This window comes from Culex quinquefasciatus, chromosome 1 (genome assembly GCF_015732765.1).
Source record: "Culex quinquefasciatus strain JHB chromosome 1, VPISU_Cqui_1.0_pri_paternal, whole genome shotgun sequence".
In the NCBI taxonomy this organism is placed as follows: domain Eukaryota; kingdom Metazoa; phylum Arthropoda; class Insecta; order Diptera; family Culicidae; genus Culex; species Culex quinquefasciatus.
The window spans coordinates 5,196,808-5,223,371 of NC_051861.1; the positions used below are offsets into that span (position 1 = coordinate 5,196,808).

General features: G+C 33.3%; 1 protein-coding gene across 2 annotated transcripts in view; it reads left to right on the forward strand.

Moving 5' to 3' along the window:
- Positions 1-22,802, forward strand: part of LOC6040887 (atlastin) — a 35,022-nt gene extending 12,220 nt beyond the window's left edge. For both annotated transcript variants that reach the window (XM_038260929.1, XM_038260935.1), the window contains exons 2-8: positions 6,886-7,181; positions 7,253-7,402; positions 15,786-15,941; positions 16,002-16,631; positions 16,702-16,982; positions 17,048-17,114; positions 22,081-22,802. In XM_038260929.1, coding sequence (XP_038116857.1) covers positions 6,987-7,181; positions 7,253-7,402; positions 15,786-15,941; positions 16,002-16,631; positions 16,702-16,982; positions 17,048-17,114; positions 22,081-22,245 — 1,644 coding nt within the window. In that variant the 5' untranslated portion in view covers positions 6,886-6,986 and the 3' untranslated portion in view covers positions 22,246-22,802. The remainder of the gene's footprint in view (positions 1-6,885; positions 7,182-7,252; positions 7,403-15,785; positions 15,942-16,001; positions 16,632-16,701; positions 16,983-17,047; positions 17,115-22,080) is intronic.
- The last annotated feature ends 3,762 nt before the right edge of the window (positions 22,803-26,564 follow it).

The window sequence follows — 26,564 nt, forward strand, 5'->3', positions numbered from 1 at the left end:
CTTGTTTGAGCAAAGTAGCGCAAACTATTTTTCTCGGCAGGCGGAAAAACCGTGAAATCCGTACAAAATTAAAATAAACTGCATCACAAAGAGAGGGACAGGCTCGTTAGACATTTGTACGAAGCTGCAGTGCGAGCCGTGTACAAAGAGGATGAGGAAAAGAAGATGTAACTTAGTCGTTGAAATCAAAGTTCAAATGACGTCAAATTGGCGTTCTCTCTAGCTATGAATGTTCTGTTGTATTAAAAGATACAAAGCGGCAACAGTAAACACTTTGAAAGCCTCTGTAAATTAATCAGAGCGTGCAGGGACGAGATTCTTAAAGACAAAAGTGAGTGTATTTTGCTCTCATCATCGTAACAAATGGATACTTAGAAAAATATCATTTACAGCAATCCCAGTTGGTTAATTCTTAAATTCTTAAATTTCTTTATTCCTAAATTCAATATGAAGCTTGAAAAGGAAATGTTTCACAAAAAGTAATTAAATCGATTGACTTTTGACCCCAGCGATTTGTTTCACACAGAGTGCAGGTCATAAAGTTAGGGCGTCCAATTTTCCCAGGTTTTGAATTTCCCGGGAAACGGGAAAAATATTTTTCAAATTCCGGGAATTCCCATGATCCCGGGAAATTTTTTGAACAGTCATAAAATTTATGTTTTCATTAAATTTGTTATGTTTTTAAAGCTTACAATCATAGAATTAGCTCAATACTGTTAATTGGTGATAATCTTTACTTCAATCTGAACAAGAACAGCAGTTTTTAGGTACACCCAGAACTGGACATCGGCATACAAGAGGATAAAGAACACGATTCGGTAGTAGAATGGTACTGTGTGCGGACAGAGAGGATAAATCCCGAAATTACCGAGAGTACTTTACTTATGGGTTCATCTTCAAAAAAAGTTCATCTATCAAAAAAAAAGTACCGGTACCGAGACTCGAACCCAAGACCTTCGGCATATTGAACCGTGCCTTTGCAGTATGGGCCACCATGGTTCGGTGACTAAGTTGCGGTCATTTGTCCATATAAGCCACTGAATAGGATGAACTGTTCCAATGAACGAATGAACACGCGAGAGGACTATACTCTCGCAAAATCCCCTCGTTCTTTAACTTTGGGTGTAGTTTAAAAAAATATTAAAAATGTTTGTTTATTGTTCTTTGTTATGTTTTGGATTTTTAATGAATCATAATTTTTAATCCAATGTGATTCAAATTATTTCATATTAATAATCACAAAATTCTTATTAATACATTTCTTTAATTTTTTATATGAAATGACTACAAAAGCTAAACAAATTTCATTGAAACTGTAAAAAAACAAGAAACGAAAACAAATAAAATGAATCCATCCAATTTAAAACTTTAGAAAAGTTTAGAATTTCATGTATTATATAAAACATATTTTACAAACTATCTTTAAGTCACTACCGCCAACTGGGGGAAAACGGGACTGCAGTCTGAATAGGTACAGGATTTTTTAGAGCAATAAATTTGAAAATTTGTGATTGTTATGTTTAATAAAAAAAAATATCAGAACATTATGCTGTCTTAATTTGTTACTATTGTCCTAAATTGCTCCAGATGCAGATGTTTGATGAAAAATAATAAATTATGTTTTTTTTTTCAAGTTTAAAATCATCATTAAACGTAAATATTTAAAAAATAAATAAAATTTAATGAAAAATATTTAAAGCGCTAGGCATTTTGTGGATCCGTAAACTAAAACTTTAATAATGTTCCCTTATAAGCCAAATAAATGTTGATATATGCCGAATACAAATTTGCTGATGCTTTAAAAATGTTATCGATTACTAAGTAGTCAACTGCTCATCTATTTTCACAACCAAATCTGAGTTTCCTGACCAAAAAAATGTTTTTTTTTTCAATTTCGGGAATTCCCGGGACAAAATATCAAAAATCCCGGTATTCGGGAATTCGGTTTAGGGAAAATCTCGGGATTTTTGTCTCGGGAATTCCCCGGATGGACGAACTACATAAAGTGCACCAACAAACCGAGCAGCAGCATCTAGACAAGTCTGATGGCGGGCTGCTGGTTGTGGTTTGTGAAGATATTACAACAAACGCACCACCAGTGGCAAGATTTGTGGTTTCCGCTGTTTTCTCAGCTGGCGGTTGCAGAGATCTTTGAAAAGTCAAGGTCAGGCCACTCATGTGTGGGTGGCTGAACAACAAATATGAAAGGCTTTTAAACCTTGACCTGGTTTCACAATTCCGTAAATTTAGTTAAAGCTAACTTTTTACTCCTCAGACAAACAAAAAATAATTTCACGCTCAATTAGCGCATTTGTCCCCTTCCCAAACATGTTCCATTATTACATGCAATGCAACAGGTAGGGCCTGCCAAATCTAATTCAATCCCACTCAGTACAAATCCTGTGACAAGGAACGAAAAAAAAGACAGAAAATAAATCACGTCAAAAAAATCCACCAGTTTAAACTTGGCACAGGGGTTTCTATTTTTGGTCACGACAAGTGACTGAACTTGAGAAGCAGTGCAAAAATTTCCGTTCGTTCTCACGGGACATCACTCACGACGACCACGACGACACGCAGCGAGAGAAACAAAAAAAAAAGTGGGCACAACTGTTGCATGCCGACAGGACCGGCAACGACAACGGCTGCTGTCCCAGCTCTGGGACAGATCACTCACCGACGATTCGTTTTTGTTTGATTCGAGCATCACTCGAAGCATCATGATTAAGTCTTGTTTGTTGATGTTGTTGTTGTTGTTTATTGCAATTAAATTTTTTCATCTTGTTGTGAGACTACCTTTCACGTTTCCTTCTTAGAGAAAAGGGTGAAAATTAAGCACAAAACGGCCGAGAGCATTTTACTCTCAGTTGTTATCATAAATGTCTCAAACAAAATCGAGGCCATTTTGCTATTTGACCTTGTTGTAATTTTGTAGTTGTGTTATTTGTTTATGCTTTTGGAGACATTAAAACAGCAAAATAAAATTTATCAGTGGAATAAAATTTTGGATACCTTTGGACATGATTTATAGCTTTTAGGGTAATTTTTAGGGGGACGGATAATGTCCACGTTCCATACAAAAATCTTGTTTGGTTGATATTTTTCTTTGTTTCAAACACTTTATATTTTTCGATTAATTCCGTGAAAAAAAAAGATTTTTTTTCTATTACAAGAAATTAATAGGAAAAACCATTACTTTATACAACAAAATATTGCACCATCCTAATGGTCATATGAAGAGTTTGATGCTCGATTCCATCTCCAAAAATACTATTTAGGCTATAAACTTACCAGCAACAGCACCGCCTCGAGTAAGCACGCAAGTTTATGCCATTTACTGGCCAAAAAGATCAAATTTAATGCACTTTTGATCATAATTTCTATTTTGCGAGACCATTTCTCATCATTTTGTTGGCACACACAGTGACACACGCGAGAAACCCTCAAACGCTTAAACAAAATATCGCCGAAATCAATTTTTCACTTTCGCTTACTTTTTCACGGCGATTTCGATGCAAAACTGCCCCCAACTTTCGGCAACATGTTCTTTTGCACATTGGTTAGTCACTCACTTGAAAAATAATCGCGAAACATGTAAATAATTAGCAAGCGCCATAAAAAAACAAACGCGCAAAGTCGTTTGACGTTTGACTTTTGACTACCCATTCTAATCGAAGGCTGAAGAAAACCGAGCGAGAAGTGAAGGCAAAAAAAAAGAACAAAAGGTGGCTACCATAAATGCTACTGTTCGTGAGTGTTCCCTTAAAATTTCATCAATTTTGGCAGCACTAAGCAGACCCAAAAGAGCTCTGGAAGAAAAAAGAACTAAGCTGAAAATAGAAAAATGGGCGTGGCCCAATGCACTCGACTGATAAGAATACATTTTGGAAATTTTTTTTTCAAATGCTTGTAAAAGGAATAGCATAACTTTTAGTAAAAGTGAAAATAAACAGAAATGTTCACAAAAAGTTGCTCTACTCGTTGGTGTACTTGGTTTTAGTAAATTTCAAGGAACACTCCAGATTATCCAGCATCAATCAAACACGACCGCTTATTAGGCTTAAAATGGGTTTATTTCCCCTAATGAAATAACTACAACTGTTTTGGAATTCAACTGTTGTGTAGAATTTGATGCAGAATGCAGAATGACTTAATTGTCCCAACTAGCTTTATCTGCTCTTTACAGCTCAGAAAACTGTCTGTCTCGCCATAATTTTCAGCATTATCGGATCAAATAATTAAACTAGGTTATAACAAAAACCACCAAGACCCGGGTAAGACATTAATGCTATTATGAGCTGTTATTATGTTCAATTTTTTTAATCATTTTAAATTTTTATCTTGGTTTTCAGCTGTTGAAACCAAATAAAGTTATTAGAGAAAATATTTATTCCTCGAAAAAAAAAAAAAACCTTGATGGGAAAATAATACGTACAAATCTAACAATGTTAGACTAACATTGTGTTGTTTTTTTTTAATTTGTTAATAACGCCAAAAACTGATATACACAGCTAAAAAAGTAGTAATCCAGCTGCGTGTAAAAGGCCTGGGTGTAAAATAAATATTGCATTATTTGAAGAAATTTCATGTAATTTTACACCCTGAAATATGTAGCCCATCATTATGGGAAACCTACTTGACCGAAATGTCAAGCCCATATATGCGTTTATCCTGGTCTGATGACCGAGTGGGTTAAGGCGCCAGTCCTTACTGATGGTTTTGAATCCCGTCGGTTGCCACTTTTTTTGTGTTTGCAAAAATTGTACATCCAGTGTGTAATATGAAGTGTTGATTTTGACGAAGGTGATGTGCATGCTTTTGCATGCGATTTTACCATCGGATTTTTTGCTGTGTAGGACAACTGTGCGTAGAATGGCAGAGAAACTGATATGGGACAATTTTGTATTAAAATGGCACAGATCGCAAAATTAAGTGCAAAATTGATTTTCAAAAAAAGCGTTACATTGTTCTTGGTTTGGAGGGGTTCATTCACAGATATCGTGAAGTAAAATTTCTCCTTCCGAGTGCCACATCGAAAAAATAAGTGAAAAAGGAATTTAAAAAAAAACCGATTCAATATCACCAGAGGTGAAATAGAGCCTTTCTTACAAAATGATGAAACTCCGAAAAATATATTGGTGCAATTAATTTTTCAGAAATATAATGATACCACCCAGTGAGAATTTGACCTAAAACTTCGAATCTTTTTAGACCAAACCTCGAATGACATTTTTTTTTTAAATTTCGGAGGTACATTATGGGTCGCAAGATAATTATATTTAATTAAGATAAACTTATTAGATTGACATTATTATAAAAAATAAAGGGTATTCAGTCTTTAATTTAAGTCTATGATTTACTTGAAAAAATGTGTATCGATATTTCACTTTGTCTATCTTTTATGAGAATCCAGAAAGCACACTTTCACGCGCAGCGTAAAACGCGCAAGCGTAAATGTGCTGGCGTTTATGCTTCGACTTGACGACTTGTCGATCTTTCGGAACTTCGAATTTGATTTTCAGTATATGATTGTGATAAAACCAGAAATTTAATAAGAAAAAATAGGGTAAAAATATGACGTAAAACACTAATATGGCTATATCTCTGGAAATACATTTTGGAAAAGCTTCAAATTTCAGACCCAAGCAGTTTATGGCGCATGTTTTTGAATGGCTTTTTGTTTGAAACTGGATTATTTTAATTTAATAGTGTTTTTGAGATATATGAGTTTTAAAATGGCATCTTGTTCTCTTGAAAATGTTTGTTTTTTGAGCTCTAAAAGTGATCAGAATATTATTTTTCTCTAAAACTTAACTAAATTGTTACGTTCAACAAAACGAATTTTTGAGGGTTTGCCCTAGGGCTATTTACAAAATTTGTCGTACAAAGCGTAAAATAAAATGTTGATGTCTTCGACAAAGTTACTTGAATTAGCATGTCAAAAAACTTTCTAGAAAGGGAAAAATATCCCAAAAATTTGTAAAAACACCCTAATCGTAACCCACCATTATTTTCAACCAAGCCAAAAATTCTTTTGAAGACATTAAAGCACTATTTTTGCCAAATATTTTTTTTCCACTTAATTTTGCGATCAGGCACACTCGGAAGGGAAAATTTTACTGGACGGTATTTTTGAATGACCCCCCGCCAAATCCAGAACAACGTTACGTGATTTTACATTCCGGCAAAAACGAGTTTTAATGTTTGACCTTGAATAAACAAACCTTAGCGCACGCAATGTAAACAATAACAAACATGTTTTGTTTGGTTGAATTTGGTTGCCAGAGTCCCGAGTTATTATTAAAAATGTGAACAGTAGTCGGGCATATACGTGTGTCAAACGCGTTCTGCACGGAACAAAATCCGGTTTGCGGAATCGCAAACGTTGCTTCCGATTTACACTGAAAATCGCAAATCTTGGTTTGCACCTTGTCAGAAGCAGAAGAAAAAAAAGTAAATTTACAAAGCAAAAAACGTACTAATCAAATGATGATTTTATCAAACATACCCCAAATAAAAATGTTCATTCCTCATCACATGCTTCGTAACACCTCAATCACAGCGCTCCTAAACGGTGGAAATTTCAGTCATCAGCGAACTTAACGCACCCTCACGCGTATTAAATTAAATAATTAACAGACGAAACACGAGCGACGACGACCTTGGAACGCAATTTTCCACGAGAAGGTACCGCTGCAATCGTGTCCAAAACCATTCGCGATCACGGCAAAGATCTCTTCGTTTCGTTTCGCGGGCGATGTCATAATTTTGTTTCTGGGTGTTGCTCTCCATTCGATCGGCAATTTTATCGAAATAATAAATGAGCGTTTTTTTTCTTTCGTTTTCGTTTGAAATTGTAACGTAATGTTTTTTTCTTCGTTCCAGATTGCAAACTACTGCAAATTGAAGCAATTACCGATTTAGGGAAGCGAGACGACGACGACGAAGACGAAGACTAGGGTGGTCCAAAATTAAAGGGAAGCAGCATGGACGCGAAACCGCTGCAGGTGGTCGAGGCGGGCGAGGACCACACGTTCATCCTGAACGAGGATGCCCTGACGGAGATTCTGCTCCAGGACAGCATCAAGGACCGGTCGGTGGTGGTCATTTCGGTGGCCGGTGCCTTCCGGAAGGGCAAAAGCTTTCTGCTGGACTTTTTCCTGCGATTCATGTACTCAAAGGTAACTTGTCCTCGAGGCTCTTCCCTGAAATTTGAACTAATGAGACGATTTTAAATTGTTTTTTTTTTTAGTACGTTCACCACCAGAGTGCGTCAGAGTGGCTGGGGGATGAAAATGAACCGTTGACGGGATTTTCGTGGCGTGGTGGCAGCGAACGGGACACGACCGGCATCCTGATGTGGTCCGATATCTTTCTGCATGACAAACCCAACGGCGAAAAGGTAGGTTTCTAGGTCAATTGAATAATTGGCTGTCAATATTGTCACTCAATAACATTCTTCAGTATTTGCTTTATAAAACGAAACAAGTACTAAAAAAAAAAATTACAAAAAAAAGAAATAGATAATAATAATAATAATTTCTTGTAAAGCCAGAAGCTTTATGTCAGGGGTGCCCAACCTTTTGACCCTGTGGGCCAGATCTGATTTTTCTGATGCAGTGGTGGGCCGTAACTAATGTCGTTAAAAGTAAACTGTTTGCCTTCCTCACTGAGGAAAGGCTATAAAATCACTCGAAAAATGAACTTCTTAAATACGACTCCTAGATATACCACCTGTCGACTCAGAATCAAATTCTGAACAAATGTCTGTGGGGATGTGTGTAGATATGATTTTTTTCCACACGATTATCTCAGAACTGGCTGAACCGATTTTGGCCGGATCCGCCTTATTCTGTTCTTTTTGGAACTCCCCTAAGACCCTATTAAATTTTATTCTGTTTAGTGAAGTACTTTTAAAGTTATGCCATGAAAACGTTCTTTTGTAGATAGAAAAAAGGGTGATTTTTGCATAACCTCAAAAGGCCGGGTCTTTTTGTTTACGTGCGAGAGTTGCGTCAGATATGAAACGCCCGGTTGCCACATTGCTTCAAATGATAGTCTGCAGTTTTTCTGAAAAAGTCTGTATCAGATATTTTTTTACTCATAAACTTATTTTCATCAAGTCCTTTTCGGTGCTGGAACTTGATTTGGAAATAATGCAAATCTAAATAAGGACAACTTCGGAGTTAAATTAAATTGTAACTGTGAGGAAGGCACCAACCACCTAATGGTGGATTAAGAAACGTTTTTTTTTATAAAGTTTATTTTGTAAGGTTGATTCAAGTAAATAAATAAATAAAGAAGTGTTGCAAATAAAATTCAAATATCCTGATTTTAAGAAAAGAAAAGATAATTTTCAATTATGTGTTTATTTATTTTATTTTTATTTATTTTGGTTGAAATCGTATTGTCATTGTTTTGTCGATTGGAATTAAATATGCTGATATTATTGACTAAACAAATCTAATTTCATCGTTGCAAGTTTTTTTTAAGTTTGAAAAATAAAAAAAAAATGATAAAATTTATTGATTCGAAATTTGGATTCAAATCTTCTTTACGAAAAAACAATTGTTGCGTTGTTGTGCATCTTTATTCAAATATTAAAAAAAAACACACACACACATTTTAAAATGGTTTTTATGACACGAATTTTTAAACAGTGCAGTGTATATTTCTGGAAGCTTTTTATTCGTCTTTCTTAAAATTTCTTATTATTTATTATTGAAATTTATGAAAAAAATCTATCGATCGGATTTCTTGAGGTATTATGATTATTTTTAGTATTAAAAAAAAATAGCAATAATTTTTATTTTCGACATGAATAATTTGATTTTTTTTAAAGCTTTTTTTCCAGCAAAACTTTATAATTGAAAAGTTGTTCTTAAAAAAAAACATTATTTTTGCTAATAAGAAAAATGAATTAGAAGTAAAAACAGCCAAAGCTTTAAGAAGTTTAAATTTAGTGTCTTTGAGTCTACTTGCTAGGTGTAAAAAGAGGTTTGCAATTGCCTCAACAATCAAGCCTTCAAACACCTAGTTTCGAGTAGGAATCTTGCAATCGAGAACGCCAAGGCAATTCTGTAGAGCGAATAATTTGATTTGATAGTCTTTTTGCACATTTTTCTACATAAATCATTGATTCTGAAAATATGAATATATAAATGATAAGAATTAAATTCAAACATAATGAATTTTTAAATGTGAAATAAAATAATTAAAAAATATAAAGGCAAAATCCAAACAAAACGATGAATAAGCCAAATTTTATGTAAAAAGCAAAAATCGATCAAATAAATGTTTTGTTATATCTGAAAATTTATTCTCAAGATTATTTTTCTAATTTTGACACTCAATTTATTTATTGAGTATTTCATAAACAGCCTTTAGGGCCAGTCATAGAACTATTTTCAAAATGCCATCGCGGGCCGGATGAAATGGCCTCATGGGCCGGATGCGGCCCGCGGGCCGGACGTTGGGCAGGTCTGCTTTATGTTTTGAAAATACAGTTCGTATTGATTATCTGAAACTCCGATTATCCGTAGATTCGTTAATGAGCAACTCTCTACGAAATCGGCCGATTTCGACTATTTTTATTTTTTGTATTTTTTGATTTGGCTCAAACTTTGTGGGGGCCTTCCCTATGACCAAGTTACGTATAATATAAATACGTATTTTTTTGATTTTCGAGATTTTTTTATATGTTTTAGGAGACAAAAAACCGCAACTTTTGAGTCATAGAGAAACATGGTCAAAAAATCTGCCGCCGAGTAATGAATTTTTGAAAAAATATTGATTTTTGGAAAAAATTTAAATTTCTTGCTAAAATAAATTATTGACGTTATTTTTTAATGCAAAATTGAATTTGCAATCGAAAACTACTTTACAGATTTTTTGATAAAGAGCTCCGTTTTCAAGATAAAGCCACCGAAAGTTTGATTTTAGCGAAATATTTCCAGTTGTTCGATTTTTAAAAATAGTGACCATGAGTGACCATTTCTAGAAATATTTTTTTTAAAGTTCATAAAATTTTCTATAAAATTGTCTAAGAGACATTGAAGATTGGACCTCTGGTTGCTGAGATACAGCCGCTTTAAGAAAAAGAAACACGAAAATTGAAGTTTTCTAAGTCTCACCAAAACAACCCACCATTTTCTAATGTCGATATCTCAGCAACCAATGGTCCGATTTTCAATGTTAAAATATGAAACATTTGTGAAATTTTCCGATCTCTTAAAAAAATGAAATTTTTTAAATCAAGACTAACATTTTAAATGGGCGTAATATTCAATGTTTGGGCACATATCAAAAAATCTCGAAAATCAAAAAATACGTATTTTGAGAAATTAAGTTTTAGCATTAGCATTAGCATTTGAAGGACGCCCCACCACCGGAAGGCTCCACAACGCTTATCCCACTGTTTGGTGTGGTTGTGTTAGACCCTCATCCGGAATAATAATCCAACACGGGAGATACCATGTCTTCATCTTTTGATGAGTGTGTAATACAGCCCAGGGCATAAGGGGGTCCACGCCGGGTCAAGCTATCCTCGGGAAATGAAGGAATGTTAGTAAACACCTATCTAAAGTGCGCAGGGACCCTACGTCACCTTAGTGGTATAGATGTTTGTAGGGAGGTTTTGGACTCAATGTTAGTAGAAAGGTAAGACCTAGGATATACCTTGACAGGTATTGCAGGTGTGTCAAAAAGTTTTTAACTGATAGTGTATTGAGCAGTACCTGCATTAAAATTTAAAAGTTAAACTCAAACAGCCGGCTGTAGAGTGAAATTAACTATTTATAATGTAAATTTTAATTTAATTTTATTTAATACGTAGAAAATGATTTTTAACTGATAGTGTACTGATGGTAAATTTAGTTAAGGCATGTTTTTTAGATGTTGAATTGTTTTATTTTAGTTTAATGTATTTAAATTTAGTTTTGATACTAAGTTGAAATAGTTATTGTTTTGATATATTTAAAACGAGATTCATTGTATTTCGAACAAAAGACCGACGAAGAAGTCACGAACACGAAAAACCGAAACAAAATTGTCTTATCCAGAGTTTTTTTTTTTGAAAAAGTCCTATAAACTATTGTCTTTCATATGTTTATAGGACCTAATCAAAAAAATGTCGAGTTATGATGAATTATAATACTGCTGGATTTTAAGTATTAATTCCGAACGCGTTATGTAGTTAAATATGAATTTTCACAAGAGCTAAACACAAAATTATACACACGCGATTAAACTACTGCCGATTCAAATCTTCTTAAATAAATAAAAACATTTCATTCAAGAACAACCCTACTCAAAATCAAACACACTTTACACACATATATAAAAAAAATCCAATTGGAATTCGCTCACCCAGTTCTTTTGAAGAATTTTCGTTTGCGCACACCAGAGCGTTAGTTAGTGTGTGTAAGTACTGCCATCGCTACCAGCAGAAAACATGCAAACACACCGAAAGCTCACCCGCACGCTGGGTTGCTATAGAGTTATCTAAGCCCGATCTCACGCACACTAGCTTACCATTTGTATTTGCTGGCGACCACAAATTTTAACCTAAAAATCCATCGTGTACGTACACGCAATACATGCGCACGTAGATAGCTCTATGCTTCACATTTACACACACGAAGGCGCGCGCCGCCGAGCCACATCGTCATCGCCAAACCAAAAAACACACACACACTTTGAATCGGCCCCTCTCTCGCCGACGCTCTTTGAGAGAAATAACGTGCCAAGTTGGCACTGCCAACACCAACACCAACGATACTCAGCACCTCTTCTCCTCTCACGAAAATAGAACTATCGCGAAATGCCTCGGCTTGGCAAAAGTGAAAAAATCATGGCCGCCTTCAAAATATTAAATCTTCGACCAATTCAAACACTGAATTCTGGTTTAATTCCAGGAATTTCGCGAAAATTTCTTCACGGCTGCATGCACGCTCTCACTGCACAACACGTAGCACTAATTTCAACCAGACGCGTCACTTTTTACACGGCTAAAAACCAACTTCGAATACTAGCCCCGGACGAACGTGACTGTACCGCACAAGAGCACCACTCTCTCCCTCGTATTTTGAGAAATTAAGTTTTTGTGAAAAAAAAAGTTGATTAAAAAATCTGCATTTTTTTTCGTGTACCTATTTTTTCTCAATAGTCCTCAACAATACCTACAACTTTACCGAAGACACCAAATTGATCAGAAAATTCACTCAAAAGTTACAGCTGTTTGAATATTTACATACCATTTTTGTATGGACAGCAGCCAAAATTGTATGGAGACTTGTATGGGTGAACCAATGATGCAAAATAGCTTATATGGTCACAGGGAAGGCCCCCACAAAGTTTGAGCCAAATCAAAAAATACAAATAAAATCCATTTCCGGTTTTGGTAGAGAATTGCTCTAATCAGGTTTCTATTACTGATATAATTGATCAAGTTTGTTGCTATTACAGTGCGATTCCGATTTTCTCAACATTAGATGATTTCTAGAGGGGTTTTTTTATAAGGTTCATGTTCTTCTAAAAAAAAAAACACTCAAGATGTGTATGTTGCAAAAATCTGGAAATAAAAAAATAGGCTGCTCAACAATTATTTTATATTTGTATGAAACCCATCAAATCGGCACTATGAACCATGAAGAAATTACGTTATCATCAAAACCGATGTATTTCTTCACAGGCAAAAATAAATTTAAAGCATATATTTTTTTGCTCAAAAAATCAAACTTGACAATTCACTTGGAGGAATATGGACATGATTAAAAAATTGATTTGCTAAATTAGTTTTTTTCCACATCGAATTTATTTTCACCAAAAATATTTTTTTCTTGACGTTAAGTTATCATTGACATGTCCCTCAGTCGTTTTTTCGCTTGAGTACTTAAGAATTTAATAAAGAATTAATAAATTAGTCCCCGAAAGCTTCAGGAAACTAAAAGTTTAAAAATATTTGGTGTTGCCAAAATCGGGTAGAAAATGTTGCCAAAGTTGGAGGTAGAAAATAGCGGTTATTATAACAAAAAAAATTCTACAGTATTTCGAGGACTTCGGATAATCGAGAACGGGCTGTATTGAATTTTTAATTTTGTATTTTTAGTTTCCAAGTGGGTTTTTTCATTTCATTTCATTTCATTTATTGGATTGTTTTGGCAAAAACATCAGTGCTGTAATTATCCTAAGCTGAGATATGGGGTACCTTTCAACAGCTGACTAATTCAAACAGTGTTTAGAGTTTACTGGTACACGGGAGAAAAATTGAGCAGGGGAAGGAAAAAAATTACAAAATAACCTTCGAAATTGCTAATAGATAGGGGATAGTTAGAGGAAAGGACAAGTGGGTTTTTATTTTTTGGATTTAGAATGTTTTGATAATTTTGAATAATTTTAATTCTTTTATTTGGAGTGAATTCAGACGAAACCTTCAGATAATCGAGTACGGACTGAATTTAATTTTAAAATCCTTGTTAAAACAATTAAACATAAATAGTTTTAGACATTTAATTTAACTTAATTTAATCACATTTTTTTAGGATTTTCGGGTTTTGAAAATTCTGATATATAAAAATTAAATTTAAAATTTCAAAATTGAATATTTTTTAAATTTTACATTTGATTTTTAATTTTTATATTATGCAATAAAAAATCAGGATTATTGCAAAATATTTGAATTTCAGTATTTTTTATTCAGGATTTTTTTTTGAATATTAGTTTATTAAAATATTGGCATTTTTAATTTAAAGAATTTTTAATCTTTATAATTTTTGTTTTTTTTATAAATATAAAATTTTGAACACTTTTAATTTTTGGAATTTAAGAAATTAAGAATATAAGAATTTTAAGATTTCGGATTTTCACATACTTCAGTTTTGTTTGTTTTAGAATTTACTTGTTTATATTTGTTTACGCTCTTGGTTTAAAAAACTTAAGCATGTTAAACGATCGAATTTTCCGCTACTTTTTTTTTTAATTTTAGGGATTGCAATTAAAATATTTCTGAATTTACAGCAGTATTTTATAATTAAGGGATTTCTAAATTTTAAATCATAGATTTATCATTGTTCTGAATTTTAGTGTATTTGAATTTGAAATTCTACAATTTATCATTTTTTCAAGATTTCTAGAATTGTAGAATTTTAGAATTTTAAATATTTTGATTTTTAGAATTTTAAATATTTAGAATTTTAGAATTTTAGAATTTTAGAATTTTAGAATTTTAGAATTTTAGAATTTTAGAATTTTAGAATTTTAGAATTTTAGAATTTTAGAATTTTAGAATTTTAGAATTTTAGACTTTTAAATTTTAGAATTTTAGAATTTTAAATTTTAAATTTTAAATTTTAAATTTTAGAATTTTAAATTTTAAATTTTAGATTTTAGAATTTTAAATTTTAAATTTTAAATTTTAAATTTTAAATTTTAGAATTTTAAATTTTAAATTTTAGAATTTTAAATTTTAGAATTTTAGAATTTTAAATTTTAAATTTTAGAATTTTAAATTTCAAATTTTAAATTTTAGAATTTTAGAATTTTAGAATTTTAGAAATTTAAATTTTAAATTTTAAATTTTAGACTTTTAAATTTTAGAATTTTAGAATTTTAGAATTTTAGAATTTTAAATTTTAAATTTTAGAATTTTAGAATTTTAAATTTTAGAATTTTAAATTTTAAATTTTAAATTTTAAATTTTAAATTTTAAATTTTAGAATTTTAAATTTTAAATTTTAAATTTTAAATTTTAGAATTTTAAATTTTAAATTTTAGAATTTTAAATTTTAAATTTTAGAATTTTAAATTTTAAATTTTAGAATTTTAGTCTTTTAAATTTTAGACTTTTAAATTTTAGAATTTTAGAATTTTAAATTTTAAATTTTAAATTTTAAATTTTAAATTTTAAATTTTAAATTTTAAATTTTAGAATTTTAGAATTTTAAATTTTAAATTTTAAATTTTAAATTTTAAATTTTAAATTTTAAATTTTAGACTTTTAGAATTTTAGAATTTTAGAATCTTGGAATTTTAGAATTTTAGAATTTTAGAATTTTAGAATTTTAGAATTTTAGAATTTTAGAATTTTAGAATTTTAGAATTTTAGAATTTTAGAATTTTAGAATTTTGGAATTTTAGAATTTTAGATTAGAATGTTCCTGCTAATTATAAAATGATTTTTCTTATGACTTTTCACTTTTGTTTATTTCATCTAAGTGAAAATTAGAATACGGCCTTTTTATTATTGACCTTTTAAGATTCTGTGTCTTTATTAAGATTCGGCCATATGAGGAATCTCTCTCTTAAGAGCTTTTTTTTTTTTAAAAAAAAATAAACATGTGTTGAAATTTCATGAAAGCTTTTAAGATGGCTTCAAAATTTATTGAACGTGGTATTTACATCGACTGCTTTTTAACCCTCTAACGTCCAGAGCCACCTCTCAGAATGGCTCTACTTTGTCCCACAAATATCGAATCCATGCAAAAATTAAAATTAAAACTTTGAGTGGTGCTTCACCAGGAAGACTTATTGTCTGTACCGGCGAAAAATCATTGTTTAACGTCTTTTCCAAATTGGCATATGTTGAGTAAAAGAGTAAATCGAATGGATGAAAGTTTGAATGTTGGTTTTGTACATTCTATATTCGACTTTCTGCCCGTTCGACCTTTTGTCATACATTCAAACCAAAAATATAGTTGGTCTTGTCAGGTTTACACAGTTCGAATAAAATTGTGCTTTAAATAAACCATGTTTTATTATACTAATTTTGCTCATTGCCTCCCCGCTAGCTCGCCATCATCCTGCTGGACACGCAGGGCACCTTCGACAGCCAGAGCACGGTGCGGGACTGCGCGACCGTGTTCGCGCTCAGCACGATGCTCTCGTCCGTGCAGATCTACAACCTGTCCCAGAACATCCAGGAGGACGACCTGCAGCATCTTCAGGTACTTGATCTTCCCTTGAAATTTTGCGGGATTTTTTTTTTAATTGTATTTTCGTTGCAGCTCTTCACCGAGTACGGGCGGCTGGCGCTGGCCGACAGCGGCAAGAAGCCGTTCCAGCGGTTGCAGTTTCTGGTGCGCGACTGGAGCTTTCCGTACGAGGCCGAGTACGGTGCGTTGGGCGGAGAGGTGTTGCTGAAGCGACGCATGGAAGTGCAGGAGAAGCAGCACTCGGAGCTGCAGTCGCTGCGGCGTCACATCGCGAGCTGTTTCACGGAGATTGCTTGCTTTCTGATGCCGCATCCGGGCTTGACGGTGGCCACGAACCAGACGTTTGACGGGCGGCTCGCGGACATTACGCCCGAGTTTAAGAACAGCTTGAAGGAGCTGGTGCCGATGCTGCTGGGGCCGGAGAATTTGATCCCGAAGGAGATTAATGGGCAACGGGTGAAGGCACGGGATTTGGTTCAGTACTTCAAGTCGTACATGGCGATCTACAAGGGCAACGAGCTGCCGGAACCGAAGAGCATGCTGGTGGCGACGGCGGAGGCAAACAACCTGACGGCGGTGGCCGCGGCCAAGGACATTTACGCCCAGCTGATGGAGGACGTTTGCGGTGGCAACAAGCCGTACCTCAGCTCGGCCCATCTCGACTCGGAGCACGGACGGATCAAGGAGAAAGCACTGCATCAGGTGGGTTCATCTCCTGCGGGTTGTAGACATAGCTCCTTCAAGACCCCCGTTGATGTTTCCATTTTTTCAGTTTTCCTCCAAGCGCAAGATGGGCGGTGAAGAGTTCTCGGAAAAGTACCGCGAAAAGCTCGAACAGGACCTGGACGAACAGTTCGGCACGTTCCGGGCGCACAACGAAAGCAAGAACATCTTCAAGGCGGCGCGGACGCCGGCCGTCTACTTTGCGATCGCCGTCGTCATGTACATCTTCAGCGGAATCTTCGGCCTGGTCGGCCTGTACACGTTCGCCAACTTTGCCAACCTCATCATGGGCGTCGCGCTGCTCACGCTGGCCACGTGGGCCTACATCCGGTAGGAGCTTCCAAAGCAAAATGTTCGCCAACCTTCACTGAACTCCACTTTCTCTGAATCTACAGGTACAGCGGCGAGCTGAGCGACTTTGGCGTGCGGTTAGACGAGATCGCGAACCTCCTCTGGGAAAACGTAAGTTGGTTTGCGTCCTGCTTTTGCCTCACCGGCCTCGGCATCGTGCTGTACGTGCACCAGGACGAGCTGGTGTACGCGCTCAAGTTGCTTAAACTGGTGTAAAATCTGTTTAGAGAGAATTTCCCCCGAGCAACCCCCTTCATCCCTCTTAGATCTAGTTCTAATTAAATTAAATAAGCGAAAAAGTCTAAATCTGAACGCCGTGTGTGTTTTGTGATTTGCCTTTAAGTTCAGTTTAATCTTCTTTAGTTTGGAGGATAGTCTACTAACTGCGAAACCTTTGCCGACAAGACAAGCGCATCTCTGTTGTTGACCCCTCGTTTTTTTTTTTCGTTGGTGTTTACAGCCGTTCCGGCGTCTGAGAAGAAGACGAAGAACGCATCAAGAATGAAGATTTTTTTTCTGTGAAGTTGGTTGTTGTTTGTTTTTCTTGTTGGGGGAGGTTTTTGCGCGGGAAAGGTAAGTATTGGTTTTGTGAGAGGTATCGCAACGAAGGTGGCTTTAATGTTGTTTTTTTCTGTAATGTAACCTAACCTTTGGGCTAATACTGATTTTATGTCAAGTAATCCGATTAGCGGCAAATTTTACGCAGTCTGCCTGGCCATGTTATCATTTGTAGCTAGATGATGAGATGACACTTTTGAAACTCTTGTCTTTTCAAGAAATTTAAAGTGTTTACGAAATTTCAAATAAAATAATAAAACCTATTAACGTTTTTATTCTACTACACTGCCGTTCTACGCATAATTGTCCCATGTCATTTTTTTTTGACGATTTTGACTTTTCAACATTTTTAAGTTTAGTTTGTTGTATACTTTTCGAAAAACACATAAAATCTAGTACTTTGTTCAGAAAATCATGAAAAACAACACCAAGTCTGTTTGTCCCACCGTCACACTTCTACGCATAATTGTCCCACCGAGTATTTTCTTTCACGAAGTCATTAGTTTTACAAAGCATTATGTTGTGTTTACCTATTGTATAGCAAGAAGATCACAAGTTAGAGTAATAAACTGCTAACTGGGGTGGTAAGGGACATATCGGGCGAATAGGAACCCAAGGGACAATTATGCGTAGAAACACAGAAATCGTTCGAGAAATTTCAATCTCGTTTTTCTCAGTTGCACTTTTTTGAACATGGGACAATTATGCGTAGAACGGCAGTACAGCAAACATGAAAAAATAATGAAAAACTGTTTGGTGCAAGCCTAGAAAATTTTGTGCATTTGGCATCTCTGGAACCTCTGTTCGAAAAAATACCGATATCCCTCGGCAGTGTTCCCAGATTCCTGAAAAAAATCTTTCCAATATTCGTCATCTAGCTTACAATTTCCAACTTTCTATTTCCAAAAATATGGGAGCGTTGCCAGATAGTTTAAAAATAGAGATATTTTATGACAGGGATGCCAAAAATTCAATGTTTATGATGGTGATATTCTTTTACAAAATTAAAACAAGATTTAAGAAGCAATTTTAATTGAAAGGTCACATTTAGATTGGCTCCAATTAGCTTCACATATTTCAAATTTTAGTCAATTTGAGGAACTTTTGTTTGTGGCTGAGATACAGCCTCCCTTAAAAAAATAATTTTGAGAGAAATTATTTTTTATCTCGATGTTATCTAATTTTCCCACTTTTTTCATGTGAAAATATCTTGGAAACTTTTTGTTCTATTATCAATGTTAAAAAAATAAACCATTGAGCAATTCTCTACAAAATTAGCCTTTTCCTTCCAAATTTAAATTTTTGAGTGCCTTCCGTATGCCAAAATAACCACAAAATGGATCGATTTTGTGTTTTCGGAAAAGTTGTAAGTATCAATAAAGAAAATTGATACACGAAAAAAAATGCAGATTTTTAAATCACTTTTTGTCACATAAAAATTAATTTCCAGAAAACACCTCACTTTTTTAATTTAAAAAAAAATATGAATAGGCAGATTTAGAGCGTCCAATTTCCCGTCCCGGGAAAAAAATCCCGGGAATTCCCGGGATTTCCCGTAAAAAAATATTTCCCGTTTCCCGGGAAATTTTGAAATTTCCCGGGAATTCCCGAAATTCAAACGAAGGTACAGTAGTTGTTCGGTACCTGGGCTGAGAACGTAGCCCAGTCACCGAATGTTGCTCGTTAACTGGGCTGAAAAAATAACGAGGGGACCAACGATACATAATATTTTCCTGATGAAATTTAAAAATAAAAGTTATTCAAATTTATTTACAAAGCTTACTTTTCATATTTCTTTAATTATAACTTGAAATTAAACAAATGTTTGAAAAAAGTTTTTTTTATTTATTTAATATGATTTTTGCATCCATTAACCCCTCAGTCATTTTGGTTTGTTTTGGTTTTTTGACGTTTGTCTGCTTTTTAACTGGGCTACGGCCCAGTTATCGAGCGCCCAGTTAAAAAGCAGCTCAGTTAAACAACGCCCAGTTACCGAACAACTACTGTATACATATTCTTTTAACTTTTAGGAATCGATTTTGTGAAATTGCTCTAAAAAAATAAGAATCTCAACAAAATTTTGTTTAACTCCATTTATTGTTCATTTCTCATAAAATAGAATTAATTTTTCATTATTTTTTTTTTTCATTTTATATAATTTTAGAAGCATCTGGAATCAGATCAAGCTTAATGAAAATATTTTTTTTAACAAAATTGAGATTTTTAAACAGTTATATCAATTCGTGTAATACCTGCTATTCAAGAAACCACATTTTGAAGTAAAATAATTAAAGAGCACTGGTGCAACAATAGGGTTGAGTTTTTAGGGCTAAATTAAAAAAAAAGATCCTTCTGAAGTTCTGTTAATTTATCGTACATATACTTTAAGTGTTTGCCCTGTGAAACATATTTCAGCCGAAGTCAATAATGAACGTAAAAAGTTGGTTCATGTGGAATAATAAAACCATGAAAAATCAATTAAAAAACTACATTGTGTTGTTTGAGAGGTGCAAAAAAATATTTTAAAAACTTGCTCCAAATATTTAAGAAATATTGAGTTGTTTGAAGTGCAACGAGAAGTTAGATTTTTCAGGAAAATCTAAAAAGCTTTATGATTTTGTTTAAAAGCTGAAACCAGTATGATTTGTTTAAAAAAAATAGATTTGTTTTGATTTATTATACGATTTGATATTATAAAATTAGACAAAATATACATTTACTTGTAGTGGTATGGTGGGTCTCGTGGCGCAGGGGTAGCGGCTTCGGCTGCCGATCCCGATGATGCTATGAGACGCGGGTTCGATTCCCGCCTTATCCACTGAGCTCCTTTTCCCTTTTGTACATGTAGGACCTCCTACATTTGAAATCACTGAATAGCGAAAGCTACAATATTTCATGAATAAATGAAAGTTGCTAGTATTTAAAATTGAGGTGAAAAGTCATCGTTTGTGATTGGACACTCAATAATATTTTAACTGAATGAATGTACATGGAAAAGAAATTTGAATAAATATAAATTAAAAAAAAAAAATAAAAAAAAAAAATAAAAAAAAAATAAAAAAAAATCCACTGAGCTTCTATCGGATGGTGAAGTAAAACGTCGGTCCCGGTTTCTCCTGTCTCGTCAGAGGCGCTGGAGCAGAAATCCCACGTTAGAGGAAGGCCATGCCCCGGGGGGCGTAGTGCCAATAGTTTCGTTTTTCGGTATGATTTTTTACATGTATTTAAGCTATTAATTGATCTTCAGACTTATTTAAAAAAAAATAGCGTCGCTTTTATATACAATTTTGATGCAATATATTAATCAAAGCTAGAATCATAACAATTTTCAATGAATTTAAAATTTCTAGGGAATTCCCGGGATTTTCCGGGAAATTAGTTGGAAATTTCCCGTTTCCCGGGAAATTTATAACCCCGGGAAATTGGACGCTCTAGGCACATTCTTTTACATTTTTTTAAATTTAAAATCAAATTTATTGCGCAATTCTCACTAACTTGGACTTCGCACTAAATTATTGCTATCGATCGCACTATTGCGACTTGTCAAACTGGCTTGGGAAATTTTAATTTTCTCAAAAAATGATCAAAGCGACCCGATGTTGCTCTCCTGTCAATCGCAATTTTAAAGTGCGAATGTCCAGTTTGGTGGAAACTGCGACTGGAAATGTAAATAAACAACTGCTGAGAGAAAAGTGCGGGCCAAATCCAAGTTATGGGCTATCTACAATCACTTAGCTTAGAACATCTAAGTAAAGTAGTTACTTAGGAAAGTACGCAACTTACGGCCGTCATCCACAATCAACTTAGAAATTTTGCTGGACTGATATACGTTGCTATGCAGTTGTTTGTTTACCTTTGATATTGAAACGTCAACTTACCGTAGATTTTGAAATTTTTCAAACCATACGTCAGTTTCTAATTTGATTACTTTTCCATTGTAGAAGCTCGGCTTCATTTCCATTGATTCAAATTCCTAAGCTAAGTGAAATTTTCTAAGCTAAGTGATTGTAGATAGGCCATTACAGTGCAAGGATCATACAACCGTAAAAAATGCGAGTTTGATTGTTTGACATAGTCTAATACCTCCTTAATAAGAAAAATGGCAAAACATGTGAGCGGAGAGTTGCAGGTGTGAGCACTTTATCTCTCGCTCTCTTCTTTTGTTTTTGGAGGAATTCGTATTTGAGTACGATACGATTTTAAGAAAAGTCTGCTTTTCAGTAAACTATTCATTTACTTATTGAGTGTCATCTAATTATGTTTTTATAAATTTGAGATCTTCTGAAATCAATTTTGTGCTTTTAACTCTGCAAGACTTCACAATTTCCGTTGCATTCTTTCGCATTTAAACATTTGCAAACAAACTCAAAATTAGCCTCACTCCCTGTTCGCTAGCTAGTCATTTTGGCCTACATTCAGTTCTCACCGTTTTCTTTCTCTTCTTCTCTTTTTTTTGTTTCGTTTCCGTTTTCTTCACATGCCCCGCCCCTCCACACACATCGACGACCTGGGAAAACAGATCATGAAGCCCATCTACCAGTCCTGCATGGAGAAGGGCATCCAGCACGTGGCGAACCACGCGACCGAGTACGCAATCGGCGGAGCAGGAGCAGCCTCACCGACGGGTTCCGGGGCCGGAAGTCCGCGCGGCCGCCAGCTCAACGGCAAGGTTAAGCACTCTTGAGAGTACGCTCGTGACGGCGTTGACGACGGCTGGTGGTGGCAACGGTGGCTTGGACCAACAACCGCCGGTAGATCCGGAGGAGGAGGAGCAGGAGGAGGAGGACGAATGGCCTGGTGGCCATCCGGAAGTGGCGGCAGCAGCTCCAACAACAACAACAACAGTAGGTTAAGTGATGTTTTCGATAGCCTTAGAGGTAAAAATAGCAACAGCAGCAGCAGAACCGTTAAACGAACTATCGACACCGAGAACAATAACAGCAGCAGCAGGACGACAAGTCGTGTGAGACGAGCGAAGAAGTAGAACGGTTCAATCCCCCAAGCAAGAAAAAAAACAAACACATGCACTCACACACAAAACCATAAATCATTTATGTTGCATTTTTCCCTCTCTTCTTTCTTTTCACCTTGTTAAGATATTATTATTTTTTTGTTTGTATCTGTTGTGAGTCTTGTTCCCAGAGATCCCAAAATTTATACAACCATTGAGAAGCTTAGTCAAAATTTTTAAACATGTACCCGATTTTGCCGCAAATCTGAACCGGAAAAGCAGAGCTGAAACGAAATAAAAAAAAAACGCAAGCAAGGCGGTTCGAAACCCAAAATACAGTAAAAGGTTGAATTTCAAAACGAAAATGTGTGTGCGCGATATAAAAAAAAACAACATGAATTAAAAACAAAATGTGCCAAAATTGTTTTCTAGCAAACGCGTGCGCGCGCGTTCGCAGCAAACACACCCACAGAAAAAGGCAGTTGTTTATTGAAAGAAGCTTTTTCTTGCCAGAAAACACACACACAAAGCACACACACTCACACACACACATATAATATATTCAGATTTTTGCTGCACTTTGTGGCAAAATTAAAGTGAAGAGATTTCATTCTACCGGCTTGAAGAGATGACGAAAAATTGGCGGAAAAAGCGCGATTTTAAGCACATTCATACTGCAGTTCGCGGTGGAGTGAACGTTGCGAACCACAGTTCGGCGAGCAGTCAATGCATGCTGAATGCTAGCATGTTGGCAGTGGTATCGCCTCGTGTGCTTTCGTGTACTTTTTTTCTGAGCATAAACCAAAATGTTTAGTCTCAAAATCTTGTTTTCGCTCAAAAATTGATTCTTATTTTGCAAGGGTCATGAAGTTACGATTGAAATTTGTAATGGCGTTTCCGTTTTTGTTTTAATTGTTTCAAAAATGTGAAATTTCAGAATGTTTACTGTTTTATAATTTCTAAGGTAAAACGTTGCAAAAATTCAGAGATTTATGTCAGATTCATAACTTTAAAAGATTAAGATGTTCAAAAAACCCGCTGTTTCAACATAATTTTGAGGTTCAAAAGGACTATTGCAATTTTGAAAACACTCTGCGATAAGAAAAAAAATCAAGATTTTTAGATTTCTTAAATTCTATAATTTTTAAATTCTTAAGTTCTCACATTCAAACATTTTTATCCTTTTAAATTGTAAAATTCCAAAATCCTGAAATCATAAATCTCATAAAAGAGATTATCAATTTATTTAATCCTTTCCTAAATTCTTTTATTTCAAAATTCTAATATTCTTAAGTTTGAAAAAGTAGAGATTCTCAATTGCTTTAATTATTTCTTTATTTTTCATTTTATAAAACCTTGCAATCCTTTCACTTCTATAATTTTAAATTTGTAACATTCAAACAAATTTAAAAGAACTTAAAATTTTAAATTTGTTTCCTTTTAAAATTTCAAATGTTCGAATTCGAGAGCAAAAATATTTAAAAATCTAAAAAAATGTGTTCCTAAATTTGGAAATACACATATAACATCTAAAAATCTTCAATCCTTTTTAAAATTTGTTATTTGTTCTGATATTCTTATGTTTGAAAAAGTAGAGATTCTCAAATGCTTTTATTATTTCTTAAATTTGAAAATCTTTTCAATTATATAATCTTAAAAATAAAATTCAAACAAATTTAAAAGATTTTTTTAATTTGTTTTTTTTTTTAATTTTAAATGTTCAAATTCAAGATCAAAAATATTTAAAAATCTAAAATAAATTTGTGTTCCTGCATTTGGAAATAGAAAAATATATAAAATTCTTCAATGCTTCTTAAAATTTGTAATTTGTTCTAATATTCTTTTGTTTGAAAAGGTTGTGATTCTCCGTTTTTTTTTATCATTTCTTAAATTTTTATTTTCTAAAATTTTAAAATTCTTTCAATTCTTTAATTTTAAAATTGTAAAATTTGAACAAATTTAAAAGATTTTTTTTTTAATTTGTACTTTTTTTTAATTTTGAAAAGTTCGAATTCAAGAGCAAAAATATTTAAATATCTAAAAAAATTGTGTTCCTAAATTTGGCAACATAAAAAATCTTAAAAATCTTCAATGCTTCTTAAAATTTGTAATTTGTTCTAATATTCTTTTGTTTGAAAAAGTTGTGATTCTCAGTTTCTTTTATTATTTCTTAAATTTTTATTTTCTAAAATTTTAAAATTCTTTCAATTCTATAATTTTAAAATTGTAAAATTTAAACAAATTTAAAAGAATATTTTTTTAAAATGTGGATCCTTTTTTAATTTGAAAAGTTTGAATTCAAGAGCAAAAATATTTAAAAATCAAAAAAAAATGGTGTTCCTAAATTTGAAAAAATAAATAAATATAAAAATCTTCAATGCTTTTTAAAATTTGTAAATGGTTCTGATATTCTCAGTTTCTTTTATTATTTCTAAATTTTTATTTTCTAAAATTTTAAAATCCTTTCACTTCTATAATTTTTAAATTTAAATAAATTTGAAAGAATATTTTTTAAAATTTGTTTCCTTTTAAATTTGAAAAGTTCGAATTCAAGAGTAAAAATATTTAAAAATCTAAAAAAATGTGTTCCTAAATTTGAAAAAAATAAATAAAAAATATAAAAATCTTCAATGCTTTTTTAAATTTTTTAATTTGTTCTGATATTCTCAATTTCTTTTATTATTTCTAAAGTTTTATTTTCTAAAATGTTAAAATCCTTTCAATTCTACAATTTTTAAATTCAAACAAAATTAATAGTTTTTTTAATTTGTTTCCTTTTTTAATTTGGAAAGTTTGAATTCAAGAGCAAAATTATTTAAAAATTTAAAAAAAAAATGTGTTCCTAAATTTGGAAATGTATATCTTATGTTTGAGAAAGTAGAGATTCTCAATTTCTGTTAATTATTTCTTGAATTTTTTAAAATTGTAAAATTTTAACATATCTAAAAGATATTATTTTTTATTTTTTTCTTTTTTAAATTTTTGTTTCTGCATTTGGAAATATGAAAAAATCGAAGTCTTCTATTCTTTTTAAAATTTGGAATTGCAGGAATTTCAATATTCTTTACATTATTATTTAAGGCCGATGCAAATATTTAAAAAAGTTTTTGTCCCTCGGCCCTGGCCGAGAATCAAGGGGTGGGGGGGTGCAAAAAAATAAAAAAATATAAAAAAATTTAAAATGCATTTTACACTAGTTCAGTTGTTTTGCAATCATTAGTTTTCAAAATCTAAGATCTGACAAAAACAAAAATTGTATCGAAAAAAGATTTTGCATCGAAAATTTTCAAAAATCTTAAGATTTTTAATAAACCCAAACATGCTAAAAATGATTTTAAACGCAGGAGAATGTATTTTAATTTGATTTCAGTTGGTTGCACTTGAATTTTCATTGAAATTTTGAAGTTTATTGTAAAATATTTTTTTGCCCCTGATTTTCGGGCCAATTTTGAAAGGGGAGGGGGGGGGGGGGGGGGGACAAAAACTTTTAAAAATATTTGTACCAGCCTAAAATCATTTTAAAAATATTTTTTCAAAAACCATCAACATTTTTTGAAAAAGTATTTTTTTTTCAATCGCCGGTCGTAATTTTTCGACGACGTTATTTTTTTTTTGTGAAATTACGATCAAAAAAATTCGATCGATTGCAAAAATTCCACTTTTGCCCTAAAACACTGTATGTTTTTAAAAGAGCTGCTTTCAAACAAATTTAGACTGCAGTTCATGGTGAAGTGGGACATTGCATACTAGAGTTTGGCGCGCATTGCACGCGAACAGTTCATGCCGAATGCTAGCTGGATTGTGCAAGTTTGACAATGGCATCGTCTCGAAAAGCGGAGCAGTAGAATGAATAATCCACGATTGGTTTTAGTGAAATTGCTTGATTGCTAAATTTTTTTTCGTCATCTCTTTAACGTAAGAAAAAACTTGAACGCAAAACGTATGAACGTAAAACAATGTCCCCCTTTTTCCCCATCTCGTGAGGGTCGGGTTTTTACGATTTTTGTTACTTTTTTAAGTGTCTTCACGTTAGTTCTAAATGTAATATAAAG